This window comes from Mytilus californianus, unplaced genomic scaffold (genome assembly GCF_021869535.1).
Source record: "Mytilus californianus isolate M0D057914Y unplaced genomic scaffold, xbMytCali1.0.p SCAF_1, whole genome shotgun sequence".
NCBI classification, from domain to species: domain Eukaryota; kingdom Metazoa; phylum Mollusca; class Bivalvia; order Mytilida; family Mytilidae; genus Mytilus; species Mytilus californianus.
In genome coordinates, this window is record NW_026262581.1 from 75,932,714 (window position 1) to 75,957,091 (window position 24,378).

Sequence of the window (24,378 nt, forward strand, 5' to 3'; positions counted from 1 at the left end):
CCTTTATATGTTATTGTATGATTTTGTATTTAATTGTTCAATCGGTGAATTGTCATTTTCAGATTTTTAAAGAATCAATAGAACATTTGCCTAATGGTTTCTTATACAGTTTCTCATAGCATTACAGAGATTCTTGTTTGTGTGTATTTCTCTACTTAGTGAGTTTTTTTTTCTCATTCGCATTAACAATTATTCCATTCTGTTCACGTCAACAAAATAACTTCACTTACATGGATCTTCCAAACGGGAATGATCTTTGCAAATTTCCTATTGGTGATAGAAATGATTCAGGTTCTCCAAAGTTATCGGAATCACCAACTATGATACTTTTTTCCAAAAATTGATATGCTGGAGTATCTCTAAACAGAAAAAAATACCAGTCCATATATTTTATTAAACTATTTATTATTCCATTTTCAACTTCTAGCTTAAATCAATTTTTTCTACGTCCTTTGATAATCAAACAAATAATGCATGAAATCACAATTTTGGGATACTTCGAATTGAAAACATAACATACTACAACATTAAAAAACGGTTTTTAATTTGTGGATAGTTGAAATTTGGAGCGAAACACAATGCCACTTTAAATCTTGATTTTGGACAAAGTACGATCTGGTCGAACAGCACAATGCCAAAGATATTAATTTGTCTCGATTTGGACAAACTTTGCATTAAATATTATTTATTGGATACTTATTTTCCTTGATTTCAGTACTTTTCGACGAGCAAGCCAATGGAAAAAAACGCAAATGATGAATCTCGAATATAAGTGTTCAAAACAAAACAAAAAAATCAATATGGCTTGTATGTAGAATTTGTCAAAACTACGGAACCAGGAATCATCAAAAGAAAACCACGAAACAAAGAATCAAAGAAGCTTACTTGAATATTGGAAATCGGACTCCGGAATATGAATGAATCTAAGATAGTACACATCTGGAGATGTGTTTTGTACAACAGAGATAAATAACCTTGATTTTGACATTTTATCAACTTGGAGAAAAAAAATTTCGATTGATGTTACATTGCAAGGAATGGAAATCAGTGATTTCTAAATTCATTCTTCAAAACTGAAAACTTGAAATCTATGAGACAGCTTTTAAAGTATTTCTTTTAAAAAAGGAGGTGTGGGGCATCCCTCAATGAGACAATGAGGTCAATATACAGCGGTCTTCAATAAATTAGTGTTTATATCATAAGTTAAATTTTAAGCTCAGAGATAAGAATAACTGCCAGTATATGCATCAAAGACAGCAAAAGATCTGATATCAGAATAAAATTTCTCTATTGAAACAAATAAAAAAGACGAGAAAAACTAGAGGGCAATCTCAAATCAAAAGTCCAAAATAAATAGATTCAATTTCATGTCCAAAAACAAAAACAACGAAAACACATACTTACATAGAAAACTAAGATTGAGGACCGTACTCCAACCAAAAACTGGGGTTGAACTCGGGTGCTCCGGAAGGGTAAGTAATTCCTGCTTCACATGCAACGCCCGTCGTGCTACTTAAGGTGGATCATCGGTTTATATTTCCTCAGATGGAATTTTCTTATACTTTCCAAAATGAAGATTTTACTTTGCTTTGTTCAAAAATATAATAAAAAGGTATGGGTCACCGTGCTATTTCTCAAGCTACAAAATTTGCATAGATTGTTAATGAAAAAACACATTTTTGTGAATAAAAAGAAATCTATGAGATAGAATTTACAAATAAAATATGAGAAGATAGGTTTCATAATATGCTTTAAGAAAATAAAAATGGTGTCACCGAACTTGTTTTCTTGCTACAAGCAAAAAATGAAAATTTCAATTTCATTCCAGTATAAAAGTTACTATAAGAGATATCTCCCCTTAAATGGCCAGTTTGAAAAATTAATTCTAAAAAACATAAATTTTAGTATTGGTTTAAACATTTTGGATAATGCAATAAATCACTTATTTTTCTGTATACAAATAAACAGTCTTACACATAAATTGCTAATCTGTCTCAAAATTTGCAGATTTAGGCAAAAAAGCTAGACCGGTTGTGTACTACTATTGTGCAATCTAAGATGGCGGTATACAGTGAATCTACCTTAAGCATGTAGAAATCCGGTAATTAATCGCTTTCAGTAATATAACAATCGAAGAAAAAAGGAAGGGATTTTTGTTACGACACGTTGAACATACATGTATACTTATCATCCGTCACTGACGAGCTTTTTCTCAAAACTATTAAAAAAAAATTAATCCTTTTGATTCAAAAAGGAACAACGTTTACTATTATTTGTTTTAATATTATTAACCAGTTACATACAAGTCTGGAATCATATATTTATATTTATAAAGGGTTATACAATTGACTGGGTACATTAAATGCACCCTGAACAGATTTATCTCTTAAACTTAATTTTGGCCGTGTGGCATATAAATGCATGATATATGACTAACCTTAAAAGAACAACACTAGAAATACTGTCTGAAAATCTGAAAATACAAACATCGATATTTTGCATTGTATGGCAAACATAAGACACTTGCTATAAATACTAGTACATTCATTTTAAACGTTCAGAAATAAACATTGGTTCGTGTAAACCTGACAAGTTAACACTTTACTTCATTCATTTCTATTCAAAGATAAACCGATTCGTTTTACTAAGTCGAGTTGTCCAACGGGATGTGATTTGTTTGAACTTGTTATAAAAGAGTTTCATAGGTAAATTCTAAATCCCGTTTCACTACATGAAACTTCAACACATAATTTTCTTTCTCGATCCTTCAATGGGGTAAACGTTTACAAGTCGGTACTTGCTTTTTCAAATGGTATTTGTTTTATATTTCTTATAATTCTTAAAGATATAGTTTCTCCAGAGAAACATCATGTACTCACGAGGATTCTACGAGTTTCATACAGCCTCCTCTTACCCATGCATTCTGCCTCACGTTCTTATAAGCTGAAAATCAATTAAATAATTACTTGAATTAATTGATCACTCAAAGTCAAATAAAGTTATTATTTCAAAACCCTAGTTATGAGGATAGTGTTTCAGATCTATGGTAAAATTTGAATTTACACTCTGTCATTATATGAACAATAATTTATGCATGAATATAAATACAAAGATGTGTTATGAGTGCCAATGAGACAACCCTCCATCCAAGTCACAATGTAAAGTCTGTGATTAGCGAATATGTATTATTCCATTATTTCACGTTAGTAGTATAAACCCGTTTTTTGAATGACCTACAAAAATTCCAACAAATTAATAATGTTCTCCTTCAACCAGACATATAATATACATCATCAATAATGAGGGGATCGAGGCTGTGAACATAGCAAATTAATTCTATGGTCAAACATATTTGCCTGTTATAATACCACAACTGGTGAAACATTTGCATCAAGGTTATCACTAATGAGTGTAGTCATCACGTCTGTGCGAACATGAAATAATATACATGCAGTAATTTTCTTTGAATTAACTGATCATAAAATATTAAAAGAGTCCAGTGCTTCCATCCCAAATTATCAATCAGAACATATCAGAATAATAATAATCTGATTTGTCAATTTACCGATTTTGTCGTATTTCATATTTTGAAATTTTGACTGATGTTTTTATTTTTTTGTTTTTCTGCATCATCGATAAAGCAACAGCGACTCAACTAGAAGAGATTCATTTATATCGAATGTGTTTCCCTCAGATTTTTATTAACTTATTTTTTATATCCAAAATATATGAGACTCAATTTATTGTCGTTGCCAGATTTTGCACACATTTTGTATTGAAAGTCGAGGTTCATTACTCTTCAGTATCATTATTGTATTTCGCTTTCTTATCGTTTTGATTCTTGCGTCGATGATGATTTTAAGTCCAAGTGTCACAGTGAAAAAATGGACAAAAATTGATTATGAGACTTTCGGACATTTTGTAAAATATTTTGTAAAATCACTGTTTTTGTTATATTTGCAATATTTCACTAAGGGATTTTGTTATTTTTATTGTGAAAGGTTTAAGTCAAGTTTAGAAGATTAAACTAATCTAATTTCATGTTTTAATTTGATTTTCAATTAGCGACATTTTTCTTCAATTGATCTATTTTTCGTATATGTTTAAGTCCACAAATAAGTCTGTATGTTCTATTAATAATTATTATCTATGTGCTTATTTTTCCCTAATCCCTTAATTGAATTTGTCACTCATTTAGAGAAATATTTGTCAGGTCTATTGAAGTAATTTTTGGTTTCTTATATAAACTGTTTTATTATTTCGATGTGGCAGATTGGATTTAGTATTACACTGAGCAGTTCCAACTCTGTACAATTGTATTCCATGCTGAACTTATTAAATTATACATCGCGCTAACCAGAGTCGTCTTTTGTTGCAAGAGCTAGTCCCAGAGTCAGAGTCCTTGCAGACTTGTCATACTGTTTATTGTGTGTGTGTGGTTCCAGGCCAACACATTACCCAGTCACAAGATACACCCAGTTTCTATTTGTGACAGTTCGTGCCAGGTCCGGGTCGTGTTGACTCTTCAGCTCATCACGCTTTCCTGATACTTCAAAGCAGCAAGCGAATTACCAGTTCCCCAGAGACTTACATATTAACATGTAGCAGAGTTGCAGTGATGGAATACAACTTCAGGCCACAGTGGAGACCATGGTTTTTCCAGATGCGTCAGATTCTAGCGTGCGCTAGATGTGGAAATCAGCATAGACAGATATTTTGTTTTGCAGCAAGTAAGCAATGTTTTAAGTGTCACCACATAGGACATTACGCCCGAATGTGTGTCTTTCGTCCTTATCAGGAAATTCAAAAATGCAAAGATGTGCCGCAGATAAAAACAAAATCAAAATCGCAAAAGGATAGAGATTCCAGACGGATAAAGGAATATTTCGATTCAAAATCATTTACCCGTAGTTTGCCATTCGCCAATCTTCGTGATTCAGCGTTCAAAAGATGTTTGGATTCTACTAGCATACTGAAATGCAAATTAACGTGTGTTAAACAGAAACTTTCACTAGAACAGAAAAAAGGTGCAAGTCAGGCAGCCGAAATTTTGAATTAACGAGAACAGTTACGTCTTTTACAATGTGTTTCAGTTGAAAATAAAAAGTTAAGTGCAGATGTTCTAAGCTTACAAGACAACCAAAAAAGACAATCCAATAATGAAGACAGCTGTCAAAATCACGTTAAACGCATAAATGATTTGGAATTATACCTACAAAGAAAATTGATTTTATTTTCGACATCCAACAAAAATATGAAGAAATAGCTACAGAAAAGAGACAGTTTTTTAATGAAAATTCCATTTTACATTTCAAAGTCGACGATTGTTATAAACAAATTGGAGAACTAAGTGTTAAGTTAAAAGCATCCGAGATCAGAAAAGAACAGTTGCGTTCCACGCTTAGTCTAAGGACCGTATACCAGAACCAATCCAGAACTTTTCAACCACAATTTGGATATTTTCGTTGAATCTATTCGAAGCACGGGGTCGTGCTTCAGAGGGAGAAGATGCATGTTGTCACAGTGAAAAAATGGACAAAAATTGATTATGAGACTTTTGGAAATTTTGTAAAATATTTTGTAAAATCACTGTTTTTGTTATATTTGCAATATTTCACTAAGGGATTTTGTTATTTTTATTGTGAAAGGTTTATGTCAAGTTTAGAAGATTAAGCTAATCTTATTTCATGTTTTAATTTGATTTTCAATTAGCGACATTTTACTTCAATTGATCTATTATTCGTATATGTTTAAGTCCACAAATAAGTCTGTATGTTCTATTGTTAATTATTATCTATGTGCTAATTTTTCTGTAATCCCTTAATTGAATTTGTCACTCATTTAGAGAAATATTTGTCAGGTCTATTGAAGTAATTTTTGGTTTCTTATATAAACTGTTTTATTATTTCGATGTGGCAGATTGAATTTAGTATTACACTGAGCAGTTCCAACTCTGTACAAATGTATTCCATGCTGAACTTTAAATTATACATCGCGCTTACCAGAGTCGTCTTTTGTTGCAAAAGCTAGTCCGAGAGTCAGAGTCCTTGCAGACTTGTCATACTGTTTATTGTGTGTGTGTGGTTCCAGGCCAACACATTACCCAGTCACAAGATACACCCAGTTTCTATTTGTGACACAAGTATGAAGTCTTCGTGTTCATTTATACTTGAGTCAAGTGTGATGAAAATTTTTAAGTTTTACTATGTTTATAATATATTAGAAATATCAACATATAAGCAAATGGGAAGTAGATCTACGACAGATCAAGAAAGTGCTTACATCCTACAACAAATCACTGTACAGCGCTGACATTATATAAAGTCATTCCATTCTGTAAAGTAGTAACCCAGAAAAAGGTGACGATACTATTTGTTGGACGAACAAACGGACGGACGGACAAGGTGAATGTTATATAGCCCCCGATAGAGTGTGGGTTTAATTATATTATAAGTCGACAGTATAATATTTTACACTCCTATAGACTGAAAGATACACATGTCTGATAGTTAAAATTTACCGATATGCTGGCAATAGATCTCTAGTTTCACGTACCTTCATATGTTTTCAAAATTGTTTGAAACTTTCTATTGACGTCCATTTATCCTAAGCCTTTTACTTAAAGGATTGTCTGCATTTTGTTTACGGTTTCAATATAAAGGCCAATTGCAAAGAGAAAGAAGACATTCAGCCAAAAGATGAGTTCACAGACATACCCTATGATTATTGCATAATTAGTCGTTTCATACGGTGATTGGTAACACATTTCCATACTGAAACTACTGGATAAAGATGATCTGTAAAATTATGGTATTGAGTATTCTTCACTAACAGGCATTGTGTTTATTAGTTACCTGTAAATCTTCGGAGATAGACACAATCGTCAACACAGCTTTTCGGATTGGCGATGCAGTTGTTTTCTACAGGATTTTTCATTGGTCTGTATTGATTATAGCCTTCTGATTTTCCATTTGGTTTAAGTATATTGTCCCAAAATCCTCCGGCCTAGAAAACAAATGTCTTGTAGTGTAATTATTTTATTTTTTGTTTATAGAAAACAGACTTTTAAACATCTTGAACTGTGCAGAAAAGATTTTTAAATTTATGATTAAACGTCCAAATGTTTATAGTATGATGTTTATATTTCTTACATTTGCTGTATCTGTAGATGTTAGCTTATTTTAAGACCGAAAACTTGAAGAAAAGAAATTCTTTTAATTATTTCTATTTATCGTTTTGATAAAATAGAAGATGTACGCTAGATCTTATAGATTTCTATCAATAGTATTTGGTGCAGAATAGAATATCACACTAACTTGTCTAGTTGAGTATTATGTATATCAATTTGGGTAGAACATGTTCATTTTGCAACAATAAAAGATTAGAATTTGAAATGAACAACTCTTTCCATTTTGTTTTTCCTCCATGCATTGTATATTTACAGAATGTAGATGTATGATAGGGTTTAATATTATGAACATTGGTTTGAAAATCCAATTCAGAAAGAAGTCTAAAATACGTAATCCCAACATCCTCTTTTATCCACGGTCAATGGACGTCAACTACATTTTCTAGTATTGTTATTTTAATACTCACCATTCAGGTGTTTTTTTTTCTTCTACTCAAATAAGCCTTTTTAATTCTAGAACCTGTATATAAAGTCACTTTTTCTTTGCATTGGGAAAATCACAATTGATGTCGGAAAACAATAGCTTACCCCGCCATTTGAATGAGCCGTGTTATCTTCGAATTGATAAATAGCAGTAAATCTGGCCTCTTTATTTAGCATCCAGGGATTACCAGTATATGTTGATGGTAATAATGGGAAATCTGGGTAATTAAACCAGAATCCTCGGCACTGTAATGATATATTTTATTACGTAATACTCTTTGAACAAGGTACAAAACTGTAGATGTTAAACACATGCTTTAAATGAACAGTATGTTGAAAAAAAAAAACTTTTTGTTTATGCTTTTACATTTTGTGTAAATCAAACTTAACAAAACGACATTGTGTGCTCATCTTCTTTCCAATTGTCATAAAACTTCATAAATGATATCAGAAATATTTGAATTTTTAAGTGATAACTGTTACATAATGTTTGAAATTCTAATTTTCAAGTTTATGATTTCGTAAAACTTGAACTTTGATGTGACATTATTACTTTATACAGACAGTAGATTGTAACGTAAAAAATCCGTTCATGTTTCAAATATCAAATGGTAAAGACTAAGATTAAAAAATAATACAAACAATTTATAAAAACAAAGTATGTTTAAGTTTTAAAGTAAAATTGTGATGGAAACCGAATAAGAAATATTTTTTCAATATAATTTTTTGAAAAGTTTCAAGTAAGTTTATAATAAAAAGTAAAGTATTGAATTAGATTTGGCTCTTGGCCACATGATTGCACATTTTTTTTCATGATATGCAATTTGAAATAAACAGTTGATTATTGACGTACTTTTTAACTCAAACGTGTTACATTTAATGTTGTTCTAATTGTTAACCTTTTGAATAATCCCTTACTAACACAAAAACATAATTGTTACATTTGCTACTTATAATATATAAAATTTGACTTTTCCATATAAGAAACTGTTTATGTTCCCATTCTTTGAACATTTTATAACATATGTTTCGCAAATACTATTTTCATTTACAATTTCCCCCAACATCAAGAAAGAATTTATTTAAAAATACCACAAATAAAAATTATACATATAATGCATTTAATTCATTTGTTGTTTTTGCTTACAATGTGAAATGAAATATAACGGGATTTTAAAATGTTGACTTAACTTTTTTTGGTAGGACAAAAACGATTACAAAGACTTCACGGTTACCCCTTTAAATTAATTGCATTTCAACCTATTTTTTTACTGTTTCAAGAAATACAACTTACATGACTACCAGCAGCTACGTTTTTGCGAAAACTATTCTTTGGATTCGTCACCCAGAAAGTTGTTGGACAGCTGAAATTGTCAAAAGGAACACACATTATTTAAGGGAAAGAAATAAAATGGTTGACAACAAGTTATAATATGAAATAACGATACTAACTTCACAGTGTACCAAAAATGATATTAATGGCTATAAACTATTTTGAATTTTATGATCGAAAGTAGATGTGGAGTATAAGTCAATGATGCAACAAACCAACCACACAAAAACAACATAAAATTCATCTAGAGGTCACCATTCAGTATCAATGTGTGTCAACCTCTCAGTCACTGCATGCCTAGATATATTGGAAGCGCCAAGACAAAATTGACCTTAAAAGATTTTGCTGTATTGTTTAGCCTACTATTTTCTGTACTGTTCAACATTTCATATTTTCGGCTTTTAAATTCTAGGTCTTGATCATAAATAGAGATTGATATCAAAGAAGTACTTAATGTGTGCAAGCAAAATGTTTGCAATTGAGCGTAACCTGGCGTAACTTTTTCAAAAAAATGTCTGCTTTGCACATGGAATCAAATCATACATTTAAAGAAGAGACGATCAAGGATATTCAATAAAACCTGAAATTAATTTAAGACAACCAAGAGCAAGACAATTGACTTTAGATAGGGACTTGAACACACTATGGAGTCAAGCTTGTTTTTAAACGTCATCTTTTTAAATGTGTACAACAAAATCAGTTTAGAAAAGCACTTAACTTCATACAATCAGTATAAAAAACAAAAGAAGGGTACTTAGAGAACATTATAAACTCATAAGTCGAAAAGAAACCTACAACGCAATGGCAAGAACGAAAAACGACAAAAAAAACCCAAACAAGTCCATTCAACACTAAAAAGAAAACTAAAAAGCATAACGAGCCCCACCAAAAAACCAAGGTATGTATAAAGAATGCTACCAAATACTGAAAGCAAGTTCAAGCTATTGTTATAATTTACAAGGTTTTTTATTGGTATTTTACTTTGATCCAATTAATATTGTATAAAGATTGTAGTTAAAAAATATACGTATCATTTTGTTCTATATTTTTGTATTACACCTCAGAGTGTTTAACTCACGCATTATCTGTTGGAATTAATCCTCTTCCAGGTGGAGGTTTAGATGTACCTAATCCAAGATTTCCCTCCATTATGGTGTTTTGCTCTGAACCGGCCTCAAAAAAGTATGAATGGCCTATGGTTTTATAACATACATTCTGCTCAATCTAAGTGAAAAATATGTTCTTTATAGAATAACAAATATCTGTCTAATATAAAGAAAACCAATAAATATGTTTTTTAAATCATAGTAACCGAGATGGGTGACAACCATTCATTAACTGAAGAAAATAGTTAAATCCAACTATCAAAAGTGAGGACGGTTTTAAATCATATTTCACAGTTAATTAAAGTCGAAAATTGTATACCAGTATAAATATGCTACTGGTATAGCTTGCAGTTTCTATGTTTTCGATTTATTTTTCATTGGTTTTTTGTTTGTTTGTTCTTGTCTCGATTTATGGCGATATTTGACGTAACTTAAGTATTATGCCTTCGAACTTACAGGTAAATTATGATATCCTTAACTAAGCCGTAACGTTTAAAGATTATTTAAGCATTAAATTAGCTATAACATACAGTTGTTTTCAATGCTAAAATCGGCGATCAATTTCACAAAAAAAAAACTTACGAGAAGATATACTCTTAAGTCATGAACATTTCAGTATAAGTTACAATCAATTATTGTCATAATATATTTTGTGAAACAAGCCCCTTGATGTTTATGTAACAAAAACCCAGATTCTCGTCGATTCTTAAATACACGGTTGTCATCCTTACCTTGGTCGTTAAAGATAAGAAGGTACACAACATTATACATGTTATAACGAAAGACACCTATCACAGCATTAACACAGACATTATAGAAACGATGACCGTAACTTTACATAAGGATTTTTCCGGCACTTACATCAACCATAACAAACAGCAACTATCACAATTAGACAAAATAGACGATGCCGATTAATCAGTGCATAAAACAACGATTAAAGCTTCGAAAATATCCTAACAGACAACTATAAAAGAAATTAACCACCAGAGACAACAATCATGACAATGATTACAATCTTCAATCAGACATCATGTATAACGGTGGCAACGGTCCTAAATCAGACATTACAGACAACAATGATCAAAGTCTTCCATTGGAAGTAACAAATAACGATGACTTTAATCTTACATTAGACTTTACAGACAAAGATTAACATAGTCTTAAATCAGACATTACAAACAAAGATGACCTTATCATCATTATTATGATGTCTTTATTATGTCAATACCAACAATTAGGAGGTTTCTTCAATGAACAAACGACGAAGACTTTCGATGTTAGACAGCCAGCCAGGTAGCAGATATTAAGAGGCAAAGATTACACTTCTGTATAATTCATATCCGAAACAAGAATATGTGTCCATATTAGGATACAATGTCCAGCCCGAAATGCCGCAATGCTGGTAGCTGCGAAATCTAGGTAAAACTGTTACTTGGCAGATATTTTTCAAAGCCCATGTCATAATGAACTTGACTTGTGTACTAAGTTTTAACTTGAGTTGTTCATTAACAACTATCAACCTCACTAAAGATATACTAAGGATTATAATTAAGTATACCAGACGCGCGTTTCGTCTTCGTTAGATGAGTATGTGGTGCTCGAATCAAAACTATTGGTAGGCCTTCTCAATAACAAAGTAAAAGAGCACCAAAAACCAATAATGTTAAAAACGTTGTTCCAAGTCTGACTAAGGCTATCCAAAAGTCATTTGTCTGCTTTATAATCCATGATTTAATGTCAAACTTCTTTTACAACCAATCATATGAGGATGTTTTAAACATGTGCTATAGGTAAAATTTCTACAACTTACCGTAAGATCTATTGTAAATGTGACATAAAATGTTGAAATTTACTGTTGGGTGCAATTAAACTTGCCATAACGGAGCTAAAATGGATCTTAATACTTACAATAAGTCCCATTGTATGGTGAATTGTTATACATCTAGATTTTGAATGGTGTATAGAGTTTTGTCGTATCCAAGGCCCAGCTTGGCTTACATCCTCACACATATGAAAATGGATAGAATATGCACCTAAAAATACATCAAAAACTTATTATTCTAGAATGAAATTCTGATCAGTCAAATGAAAAAAATTGGAAATTCCCACTCATCCAGTATTTCGTATAGTGTACGTTTTTACATTAAAAACAATATATTGAATACTTCATATTCTGCATTTTTCCCCAAAGATGTATAAAAAAGAAAATGATATGAGAAAAACTCTGAACTTTGTATTCTTGAAGAAAAAAAGTGGGGGAAAATACCTAGGGAATTTAAAAAGTCATAAGTCGAAAAAAAACTCTGACAAAGCGATGACAACAAACGAAAAGTACAAAAAACTGTGAAATTAAATTTATGTTAATTCAGTATAATTAATGTAACCATCGTGATAAGGCTCTTATCTCTTTTGTTGTTTAACACTATGACAGTGTGATGATTACTGTAAAATCATCAAGGCTGCAAACCTGTTGTCAATGACAAGTAGGAAATTAGTGAAAATACCTAAGTATAAGAAAATTGGCTTCCAATCATCGAGCTTAAATCACCTTTATTCAAAATCATTTCAACGTTGTTTTATTTATTTTTTTTTTTATTTCACACCAGGTCCATTGTCTTAAAGCCATTCTATATTTTCTTATATTCACAGTATCATAAATTCAAATGTGTGCTTAAAGGATTTAGCGATATTTTGGTGTAGTTACGATCATGTGACGAAATTATAAACGCGTAAAGATAACTGCAGTTTTGACATATTTTGATAATTTTTGAGTATTTAGAAAAAAGTACATGTATTTAAAGGACTTTCTCTACCAAAAAAAAAATTCTTTGAAAAGAAAAACTATAAATTGTCTTTCGAAATAAAATACTTCTTTGTTGATAGAGACGTCCTTCAGTGCACAATTTAACAAACACATGTAAAAATTGCAATCTATTGTCTTCAACAACATCATCCAGCTCTGTGTAACATTTTTAATTATTTGAAATATGTAAAATTGTTATTTACGCGTGAGAATATAACATTGTTTCTTAAATATTAGATTATCAGTACAGCAGGTCTTTTACAATTTTCATATTTTGAACCTGCGAGTGAGACAAATACAGGCTCTTTCATAATTGATCTACATTTACACGCTTGTGTAAGTGATACAAGCATATCGAAAAATCACGATTTGTACAATGAATATATACAAAAACTATTTGTAAGTATTACGCGAGAGCACGGAAATAATACCTACAAACTAGTTACAAGCAAATATTTTATACTTCTAAGTTTGGAAATATAATGAATAGGATTTTTGAAATATGACATTTAAATTTGACACTACATAATTGATTTTATTAATCAGCTTGATATTAAAGTTCATGTAAACTACTACTACTACTAGGGGGCGTTTAACGACCTTGACTACACATGAGGGTCTCGCACGGTCGGTATGTAAACAACATATCAGACATTGATTACGAATAAAAAGAATGAGGAGATAACATCAACTTCAAATTTATATCTTGATAAAACTAATGTAAAAGTTTATGTTAAGTTCAAATACATGTAAACGTCCAGATCATTAATTTTTAATTTCTAACAACATGAAAAATACAGACTTAGATAGAAATCTGTCAGATCTGATTTCAATTTGATATTAATACAATGACATATTTGTTTGCTAAATATTGATTTATAAAGAACCATGTATATAATGAAAGTAATTTGTCAGAGTAAAGTCCTTGAGGTAAACATGGCTGAGTTATTGTAGTATTAAAAACTGATGTTTAAAACTATTATAAAACTAACTACTACAATGTATATGTTTTTTTTTTGTTTGTTTGAGGATAGATCCTGCGTTGTGAAACGTAGACACGCATCTCCTTAAACGCCTAAATGTATTGCATCAATTTACAATAAAGTAAAATTAATTTTCCATTATCATCTCGAATTTGCTGTTGGATGAAACAAAAAGTCTTTAACGTCAAAATGCCGCTGACATGTTTTGATTAATGAAAAACTTATCATTAGTTTTCTTTCAACTATCAAAGTGATAGAATTTTGAGTAGTATTTATGCTTGCGCTAACATTTGAAATGACCAAACGGCGAATGGGTTTATAATATGTTCATGGTCGATAGCTCCTAATAAAAGTAGTTTTTGACAATATTTTCTTTGTAACAGCTGAGATGCTTTCCGGGGGACCAGATTCGTCTTATAAAACATATATCGAATTGTATTTAGGAAAATACGAGTTGTGTAATGTTTTCTGTATTATAAACTCACCTAAAACTTCTTGTTGACCTAGTGCCTCCAATTCGGCGCCTTCTATATGAACTGAAGCAAAATCTTTCAACACCTGAATGTTTAGAAGGATACTACTGTTTATTTATCCGTGAATGCATTAAACAACACTTTAATACACATGCATGTTACTAGAATACACCTTAACCCTTTTGATTTGATCAGCTTTTCAACGTTTATATAAGGTTTGAATTTTCAGTTATTTCTGCCTCAATCATGACTGAAATATATTATTTGTCGAAATGCTCATCTGGTGCTGTGAAATTTGTACCGTTAATGTTATTACTATATACCTATTCTATACACCGTTAGTGCAATTTTCTCGTAAATGAAGCTTCACTGAACTTCTTAGATCATTTTTCATTTATTCAAAGCAAACCTTAGAAAATAGTAATACGTGTTTAAAATATTTTTCTTGAGTTAAAGTTGAAATCATTGAAATCATCAGTACAGTAATGATTGGCGAACTTGAATTACTTTCGAAATGAGTTGAATGATTTAATGTTCTTTAAAACATTAATAATAACAAGAATATGTGTCTATAAGACACCATGCCCTGTTCTTACAATCATTTGGCAATGTTCCCTAATCGTGATTTCGAGTCTAAATCGTATTTTGGCTAAACTATAAAACGTTCTCCTCACAATGAACATGTGTACTAAGTTTCAAGTTAAATTTTGTGACTGCAACTTCATGGTATCAAGTACCTTAATCTTAACATTAAAATGCGCTAATTTCACACGAGCATATTTCTATGTTCAGTGAACCATGACATTGGAGTTAAAACCGTAATTTTGTACAAATAGTCCAAAAAATTATAAAAATGTGTATAAAATTTCACAACTTCATGATAAACTATCTTAACCAAAAATTTTAATCCTGATATGGGAAGGATTAAAGGACAGACAAACAGACGAACTGACACACAGACCAGAAAACATAAACTATTGTAGGCGATGCATAAACATGAAAGATTGATTAGCTGTAATATGTCTTGCTGCAGATAGTAAAGTCATATTGAAATAGAAAACAGTAATTAATGTAAAAGGCCACGATTCTGCCTCACAACATTTCACAATTTTCAGAATAAGAGAGTCAATTAGTTAATTAAAAAAACAAAGCATAAAACAAATGATATGATTCATATGCGCACGATAAGTGTTTTCGGAATAATCTCCAATGTTTTTGACCAAACATTTTGAGAGCAAATATATAAACTGTTCGAGTGCATAAAAACAACAGGTTTAAACCCGAAACGACAGGTCTTAATTTGAAACGACAGGCCTAAATTCGAAACTCCTAGTGGAGTTACACAACAGAGTTTAAGCACAATTACATAGTTTTATGAACAAAACATTTACAACAGAATCATATAAATTAAACACCGAGCACTAGATGCAGGATGAATGTTACCGTCGGAGACTAATAGTCCATCAGCAGCGTACCAACCAAGGGGTAGTAAAACACAACGAAATTTTGTTTTGTTGGTTGTTTTTGTTTGTTGGGGTTTTTTTTTGGGGGGGGGGGATGGTGGGAGAGGAGGTTGGTATTGGATTTTTAGGATTTTGTTTTTGATATTTTTTTAATTATCTTTTTTTTTATACAAATGTTCGAAACTGTTATGCCTTAGAATAGGTTTTCATAAGGAGAAACCTTAATATGTCCGCCGTAGAAATTACTCGTGGAGGCTTCTTCAGAATCGAATTTCACATTTCTGGACAGCAATCCAATTTCTCCTCTCATATCAACACCTTTGTAAATATTTCCGTAATGTGTAAATTTCAATGGCTCTGAAAAACATTTTAAAGTTATACATGCAAAAGAACAAACAATTAAATTCAAATTTAAATTACAAATCATTGTAGAATTTTAAAAATATTTTATAATGACGTCATATTCATACAGCTTTCATCACAACAATTAATATTTGTCATACTAGAGTATGTATTGTTACATACTTATATCCCCACTCACGAAGTGGTTAGTAAACTGCATTCGCCTTGTCCCTCCTTTCGGTCGTCAATAATTTTTAATGCATTTTACTTATGTAGCAGGATCTAACCCTTCCGGAGCAGCTGAGATCACCAACGATTGACTGTTGGGTTCGTGTTGCTCGGTCTTTATTTTTTATGTTGTGTTTGAAAGACTGCTGTTTATCTTTTCGTCCTTATTTGTTTTGTTTTTTGCCATGATCAAAGATCCCTGAACATGACACTTATGGGATGTCTTCAGATCTTATTCGAGCGACAAACAAATCTAACGAAGCACGGGGAAAGACCTTATTTCAATCAGATTGGTTAGGTTTTTGCATTAAAATGAAATTTTATTGTTAATGTCTCTCCACTAAATAACTTTTTGTATGACGAAACTTAATATATTTTTTTTATACCAGATGTGCATAATAACGAATCGAGTATACTTTGCGCGTTATCTTGTGCAACTCCTTGTCAAAATAATTGTGCTTTTGGTTTTCTTTTCCCAAAAAATAACGAAACTTTAGGCAAATATTTTTAAGTCTGCCTCATTTTATACCAATTGCCTAGTGTAATATATCAAATTTAAGATATAGAAAATTATGAATAATGTTATCACCTGTAAGACGAACTTGATGAGATGATGGTATAGACATAATGGTTACTTCTTCGGCTTGTTCAGGATTATAGTCAGTAGAAGCCAACACTAGTTTATCACCTTTTGCAAAACAAAAAATGAAATTATTACCTAACGGAGAATTTCAAATACCGCACATTTTGAGAAGTTATCAATAGAACATATATTAATTGTTTTATATCGGATACAATATCATGGAAAACTTCAATTCGGATACATATTTAAATAAAAATGTGTAAAAAAGACAAAAATCAATTATCTGCAACATGAGCCTCCCACTTTTAAGAATCTATTATATCAAACATCCTAGTTAACCTTTTAGTTTTGTTGCTGAAGTTTACCGATCATGACCCTGATAAACAATCAACAAGGATCACGAAGCACGTGTTTAATGGAGAAGAAGTAACTGCACATGGAAAAGCTGTCGGCAATTTAAAGTACAGAAGATAATAATTAAATAGCATTTCTGAAGATTTTGGATAAAATAAATGATTTTCTTTTTAAAAAACTATAGTCTGTGCACACGCGTGTTGTATAGAAAATGTAATTCAAGTATATAAAATATATTATCATTTTTTCTTCAAATTTGAAGGATCATATGACTTTAACTGAATAATTTCTGCGACATGCTTTTTTTTAATAAATCTGTAGCAGAAAACAATATACAATGGTACTATACCTGGCAGCCATGTTAAAACTTCATCCAACAGTGTAATAGTAGGCCTATACAAAGTATCGTCATAAACATGTAGCTCCACTTTATTCTCACATCCCCTGGCTAGATTACGGACATAGCTTTCCATTACATATGCATAGTTCCCATGATAGAATTTTGCCGTAACACTGTGATGTGCCTTTAAATTAGCTTCAAACACTTCCACAGTTTTGCTTTTATCACCTAAATGAAATAAATAACTAAAAGTGAGACTGAACAATTTATGAATTCAAGACTACGTGAAAAACAAAACAAAAACAAAACACAAATAAAACCTGGTCATAATAAAACTAGCAAGCAGACAATTAATTGTCGTATTGAATACCTCTTTATTTCCCACAGTCTTGAAAAGTTGTATAAATTTACATCATTAAAGAGCCGTCATCAACAATCAATCCCTAAACGGGTGGTTATTTTTCGTTTTCTTATGTTGTTTGTTTGCTGTCTATGAATTGAATATTACAAAATCACTGTTTAATCACGTTAAATGACATAAATTAAAAATCCTATTTATAGCAAAATGATATGTACGTATATTTAAAAAAAAAAGGATGCAATAAAGCAAAACTTCGCTGTGCACTTTTAATGCCAACAGTTTAAAGTGTTAAATCTTTCCACCGTTTAACCATCTGTCATAACGGAATAAAAGTTTGTAGAAAAGAAGCATGCAAACTATAAATTATCTTTAACGTCAATATTTAATATATTGTACAGTGTTACCTTTCAAAGCGAACAATGTAAATGCACTTCCTAAGTCTACTCCCCGAAGCTGGCTTTCCACATTTGTGTGTGCCAAACCCTCAATGGCTTGAAATACTCGTGTGAGGTCATGACTTTTGCTATCTACGATTTGTTTCTTCAGTCCTATTCCGACTATAAGTCCTATAGGAATCTCTGAAAACAGAATCATAATTCTTAAATAAAAATTGTCCTTTAAGGATGTCTGAAGAACTATCAAACAAAATGTTTAGAGACCGATATTTAAGGGACCGTCTTTCAAATATGTTTTGAAATTACAGCAATACAAAATTTCGTTCTTCAGAGACCTAAAATGAAATTGTTCTTATAAATCTATTGGTAAATCAATAATGTTTGCAAAATCCTCAGTGAAGGTATTAACGCCAAAGCCAAAAGTGTGAAAACTTACGTAGAGAAACCAAGAGCTTGAGGGGTAAGCGGAACTTTAAACAACCCTCAGCGAAATTATCCCTGCCTTGGAAAACAAACACCCTTCAGTTAAACTATATCTCTGCTTTTTTCGATTGTGACATCATTGAATGGGTCTTATCACCGAAAGTGTACTTACCATAATTAAGAAGACTATTGCTTCTAGTAGGGCAGGATCTGCTTACCCTTCCAGAGCACACAGATTACCCACATGTTGTGGTGGGGTTCATGTAGTTCAGTCTTTAGTTTTATATGTAGTTTTTCGTTGTCTCTCGGTTTTTGCCATGGCGTTGTCAGTTTCTCTCGACTTATAAGTTTTGAATGCCCCTTAGTATCTTCCGCCTCTTTCTTTATAGGTATCTCGAAAATAAACATTCCCCAGTGAAACTATTCGTGTTTTAGAGATGTATGGGAAATGAAACCCCTCAGTGAAACTATCCGTGCTTTAGAGATGTATGGGAAATGAACACCCCACAGTGAAACTATCTGTGCTTTAGAGATGTATGGGAAATGAACATCCCTTAGTAAAACTATCCATGTTTCAGAGATGTATGGGAAATTAACAACCCTCAGTGAAACTATCCGTGCATTAGAGATGTATGGGATATAAACACCACTCAGTGAAACTATCCGTTCTTTAGAGATGATGGGAAATGAACACCCCACAGTGAAACTATCCGTGCTTTAGTGATGTATGGGAAAAGAACACCAATCAGTGAAACTATGCGTGCTTTAGGGGTGTATTGGGAATGAAAACTCCTCAGTGAAACTATGCTTGTTTTTGATATGTTTGGTAAATTAACAACCTTCGTTGGAAGGTAAAACTGAAAATCATCGGCGAAGCTTTTCGTGATAAAGAGGAGTTTCAAAACATGAAGAATCAGTTCAATGAAACTTTTCGTGTTTCAGGCAGGTGTTAAAAAAGAAGACACTCGTAGCGCTTATGGGAGTTTGAAAACAAAAAGAAACCTCATTGAAACTAAATATTCTTTAGGGATGTGAGAAACGTAATGAGCCTACGCTGCTTCAAGATTATATGGAAAATATTAAAGACCCTTAAGTAAGACTATCTATGTTTTAGAGATGTATAGATGACAAATAACCTTTAGGGAATCTTTCTTGACGCTTCCACTCCAATAAAAATTCATAGTAAAACTTTCCTCCTTTCAAGAAATGTTAGGAATCATAGTAATATCTTTTTTAAAGCTACAAATCTTTGCAAATGGTACCAGCTGTTCATTGAAGAACGCAATCAATTAAGAATGTTCTTAAATCACAATAAAATAAAAACGCAGCCTGTCTTTCAAGGTATCTCGGCATTAATAAAGAACGAACTTTAATTTATCCAATATGTCTTGACGACTGTCTAGAAGTCAAAAATTCTATATACTAGAAGATAAATAACTCAGTAGTTCCGCAGAACTGATACTTGGACGGTTTATCCGATTTTGGATTTGAAATCTATTTGCGAAAGACAAATATCACCACAATTCAAGACTACAAAATTAAATAAATTAAAAATAAATCCCCTTTTATGAAAACAAAACATTTAACAAAGATGAGCTTAATGAGAATCAGTTTTCTGCTTTTTGGTCGGGTTGTTGTCTCTTTGACACATTCCCCGTTTCCATTCTCAATTTTATTCATCTAAGTTTTATTATTTTTGTTGAAAAGCGGAAGAAAAATTGCAATGCAATCTTTTTTTTTTATTCTAAAATTGTTCGTTGAGATTACCTTCAAGATATTCAACAAACTGGTTTATCCGTTCATCTATTTCTTCATTAAGTATCGTGAAATCAAACAAATGGGCAGCTAATAGTTGTCCACTGCTGGGTTCGATTTGATAGACTAATAAACCATCCCGGCATTTGTCGTTACAAAAATCTAAATTGTCCTGTAAAAAGAATGAATCAATGCACGATAAATGAATTTAGAATCTCGTTATAGGTGTTACGACTTCAAACAAGGATCTATGAACTACTAATATGGAATATTCACGGTCTCCACGCGGTTGCTTTTAACCAATCATGTTCCTAGAAATGTATAGGAGGTAAGATAAATGGCTATACAACTTTCCTAATTGTCAACTCTCCATTTCAATGAAGTAACATACCCTCAGTCATCGTATTGCGTTTAAATATCTCAATTGATAAGTTCCAATTGTCGTGACTACAATTCCTCCCTCTTTTCCACGATTGGGACATCACCGAATGAGACTTATCACTGGATTTGCACATGATTGAGCTACACAACAGGTGTTACATGTGCAGCAGGAACAGTCTACCCTTCCGTAGCATCTGTGTTCACTCCCGTTTTTTAGAGGCTAGTGTTGCTCAGTCTTTAGTTTTCTGTGCAGTATTTTGCGGACTTGTTCATCTTTTCGTTGTTTTTCGTATTTTGCCATGGCGTTGTCAGTTATATATATAAAGTATAGTGTATAAAAATATTTTATTCTCTTTTGCGACAGTAGATAATTAAATATGTATATATACGTTGGACTCTAATTGACGTTTGGTCTCAAATCGACGTTCGGTCCTATTACAAAATCGGAGTCAAATATAACTTTATTATAAAGTAACACTCAAAATCGACTGCCGATGTACGGCTCCTCTAAAAGATGTCCCTCTTTTTTTGCTCTCTCAAATGGATGTTGTTTTTCCCCGTTCTTTTTCATTTGTCATATCAGTGGTGTTATGCCGATTTTATGATTTGAAATGTATGTAGTCTAACAAGCCTGTATAATACGAAGCCAAGAAGACACATAAAGATGACAGAAATGGTAATGAAACTGGGAATAAATGATTAATTCATATTGTGCTTCGTTTGGAAACATGAAATCATGATAATATATGACATCAAATTAAACGTCGATTACATGATACAAAGTTTGGACATTGATTTGAGATTTTCATGAGTCTAACATACTTATGTAGATACTCTGGCAATGCTTTTGTGTTAGATAACACTAGTGAAAATAGTATGGGTTAACTGTTATGAATTATAAAGAAGCACGAGTAGGAATTTTGCAACATATACCTTTCCTTCCAGAATATCAGGGGTTTTCTGAAGTTTTGGTGCAGTTCCGTCCAACTTTGTCCAAGGTAGTTTCCTTGACCCATGAACCTCGAAAGTGCCTCCCGTCCTAACCAAAAGAATTTTATCTTCTTCAACTTCCCCTAAAAGTAAGTATTGAATTGCATATATATAAACATATTTTTGAGAATTATTTGTTAATCATGACAGGACAACAGTTTTCTTCATACTTTACATTACCATTCGATGGTAAGACGTGTGTCACTTGATGTCCCCAGAATATGACTTGTTTATGTTGTCATCTAAAACACATAGGATAAACTGAAACATTTTTCGTATATAACTTATTGAGACTTTTGGTCCATTTTGGTCATATTACTCTTCTAATATTCAAGTATTTATATATTCTTGGTTTTCAAATATTTTGGTTTGAGCCAGAGTTTGAGCGTTCCTGGTGTGGGGGAATTCAAAAAAGCTCTTCGAACGCACCAACATAAAGTGTCATTATGAATTTGTACATTTCAGTTGGGGTCAACACCTTACAACATTGGTAATGGGGAAACAAACTGCAGATCCTTACAAAAGTCTCAATTCAAGAAGAAACCCTGCTGTTATCCGCAGCCACGCATTACACAGAATATTAATTTGAAAGTTTGTAAATCATATGTGTCCTGTCTTGATAACCTACTGACTTTTGACAATTAAGAAAGACTACGTATTCTAATGGATTTGATATTGCTGCTTTTAATTTGAGTTAGTGAAAGGTCATAACAAAGAAGGTCAACAGTACATTGTGACTCGCAGGGACATCAACGGTACCAATTTTACTGAACCAGATGCGCATTTTGACAAATAATGTCTCTTCAGTGAATGCTCGAAATATAAATGATGTAATGTCAATATTTCAGTGCAGCGGATTGCTGATGACAACATATTTTACGTATAAAGTTGCGGATTGCATGTTTTATTTGTGTATCAATTATGTAGGGTATGTGACCTTAACTTATATGTGCTAATGCATACTCTATATACAGAAATCAAAACATGGTGCCTACTATGCACTGCAAGTGTGTCTTATATTTATTCTAGTTGTTTGAAAGAACATTAGAAAGTGAGAAGTTTTATATATGAACATTGTCAATCTACACTGTGACATTTTTTTTTATTACTTTTTAACACTTGAAACATTGAAGATTAGTATTGTATCCACTTCCATTTTTAATTAACTATTTTCTCGTTGTAGAAAATGAAGCAGTTTTTGTTGGAAAATTGCATACTTTAGTACCTAAAAATGTAATATGAGCAGTTCCGTCAAATAAGCATGTCTCTGATCCAATATGAAATTCTCCGTCGATGTATATGGCGTGAACCTTTAGATGAACGGCAGTGTTTGGATCAAAAACCAGCTTAGCTCCAGATGCTATAGTCAGCTGACGTAAGGTAGGAGGCTGGCTGTTAAGTAAGACATTTTGTATGAGTGTAGCATCACTGTTAGGTTGTGGTACCTATAACACAGAATTGATATCAAAATCAAATTTCAATAGTACAGACCTTTTGGTTTTGAAACCAAGACACGCTATGGAAAAGTATTCAGCGGGTTAACTATAAACATTCCTTAAAATGTGATGACACTTTTCAATGTATTAATGTTATGATATTATTATACATGATGCATCTGCACTCATAGCTTGTAAAAGTAGTTACTTCTTTTAGTAGATTGTTTATGGCGAGCACATTGTAACGTAAAATGTCTAAATCTTCGTCCTCCCATTGGAAGCGGCGGTTTTGATGTGAAGAACTTGATGAAAGAGTTTTTAACATTTTTAATAAAGATTAATTTGGGTGATGAACACTTGCAAGCTTACGTTATTATGTAATAATTTAACCGTCGATCTAACTGGCGTTTTATCAGACTCCTAAATTTGGACAGACACAAAAGTAAATCATGTACCCTGACATCCGGTCCTCAGTTTTTGGTTTTATAATCTCATCATCTAAATTCGATTTACTGTTGCCAAAAATGAAACATATGTTTTCAACCCTATCAATGATTTGTATACTATAGTGTTAAAGAACTACTAGTATGATATACAAATCCGTGATCCAAAGTAGGACACTCCTTAGTAAAATTTGCTCCGTAGTTAGTTAAGATAAGATCTAAGTTAGCAGTACAGATTTGTGTGCAGTAGTTTCCACAATTGATTACTCTTTCTAGTTCCTGTAAAAACAATTACCCAAGTTCTTTACCATGTTCTTATGTGATATAGCCATAAATGTATAAACCTGTATAAATCTATGATATAACATACCATTGTGTCCGCACTGATATAGATCGGGTTATTAATTACGTCCCCCGTACTAAGCATAGTCGTGCTCAGATGCTTACACATAGTAGTTCATATCATTACATGTATCTGTTTTCATTTAATTCGGTATATCATCTTTATATCAATATCAGCAAAATAAGTGAAATTAACAAATGAATGAAATGATTAACAATAACACAAGGA

At 32.0% G+C, this 24,378-nt stretch overlaps 1 protein-coding gene across 1 annotated transcript in view; it reads right to left on the minus strand.

Moving 5' to 3' along the window:
* LOC127707484 (cell migration-inducing and hyaluronan-binding protein-like) overlaps positions 1–24,378 on the minus strand; it is a 47,060-nt gene that overhangs the window by 13,404 nt on the left and 9,278 nt on the right. The window contains exons 2-17 of the mRNA XM_052212062.1: positions 23,154–23,373; positions 21,872–22,011; positions 20,570–20,729; positions 18,389–18,562; positions 17,633–17,851; positions 16,936–17,034; positions 15,997–16,133; positions 14,326–14,398; positions 11,963–12,087; positions 10,024–10,169; positions 8,907–8,976; positions 7,718–7,858; positions 6,855–7,005; positions 2,880–2,943; positions 2,438–2,473; positions 231–359 (exon numbers count right to left, since the gene is read on the minus strand). Coding sequence (XP_052068022.1) covers positions 231–359; positions 2,438–2,473; positions 2,880–2,943; positions 6,855–7,005; positions 7,718–7,858; positions 8,907–8,976; positions 10,024–10,169; positions 11,963–12,087; positions 14,326–14,398; positions 15,997–16,133; positions 16,936–17,034; positions 17,633–17,851; positions 18,389–18,562; positions 20,570–20,729; positions 21,872–22,011; positions 23,154–23,373 — 2,084 coding nt within the window. The remainder of the gene's footprint in view (positions 1–230; positions 360–2,437; positions 2,474–2,879; positions 2,944–6,854; positions 7,006–7,717; positions 7,859–8,906; positions 8,977–10,023; positions 10,170–11,962; positions 12,088–14,325; positions 14,399–15,996; positions 16,134–16,935; positions 17,035–17,632; positions 17,852–18,388; positions 18,563–20,569; positions 20,730–21,871; positions 22,012–23,153; positions 23,374–24,378) is intronic.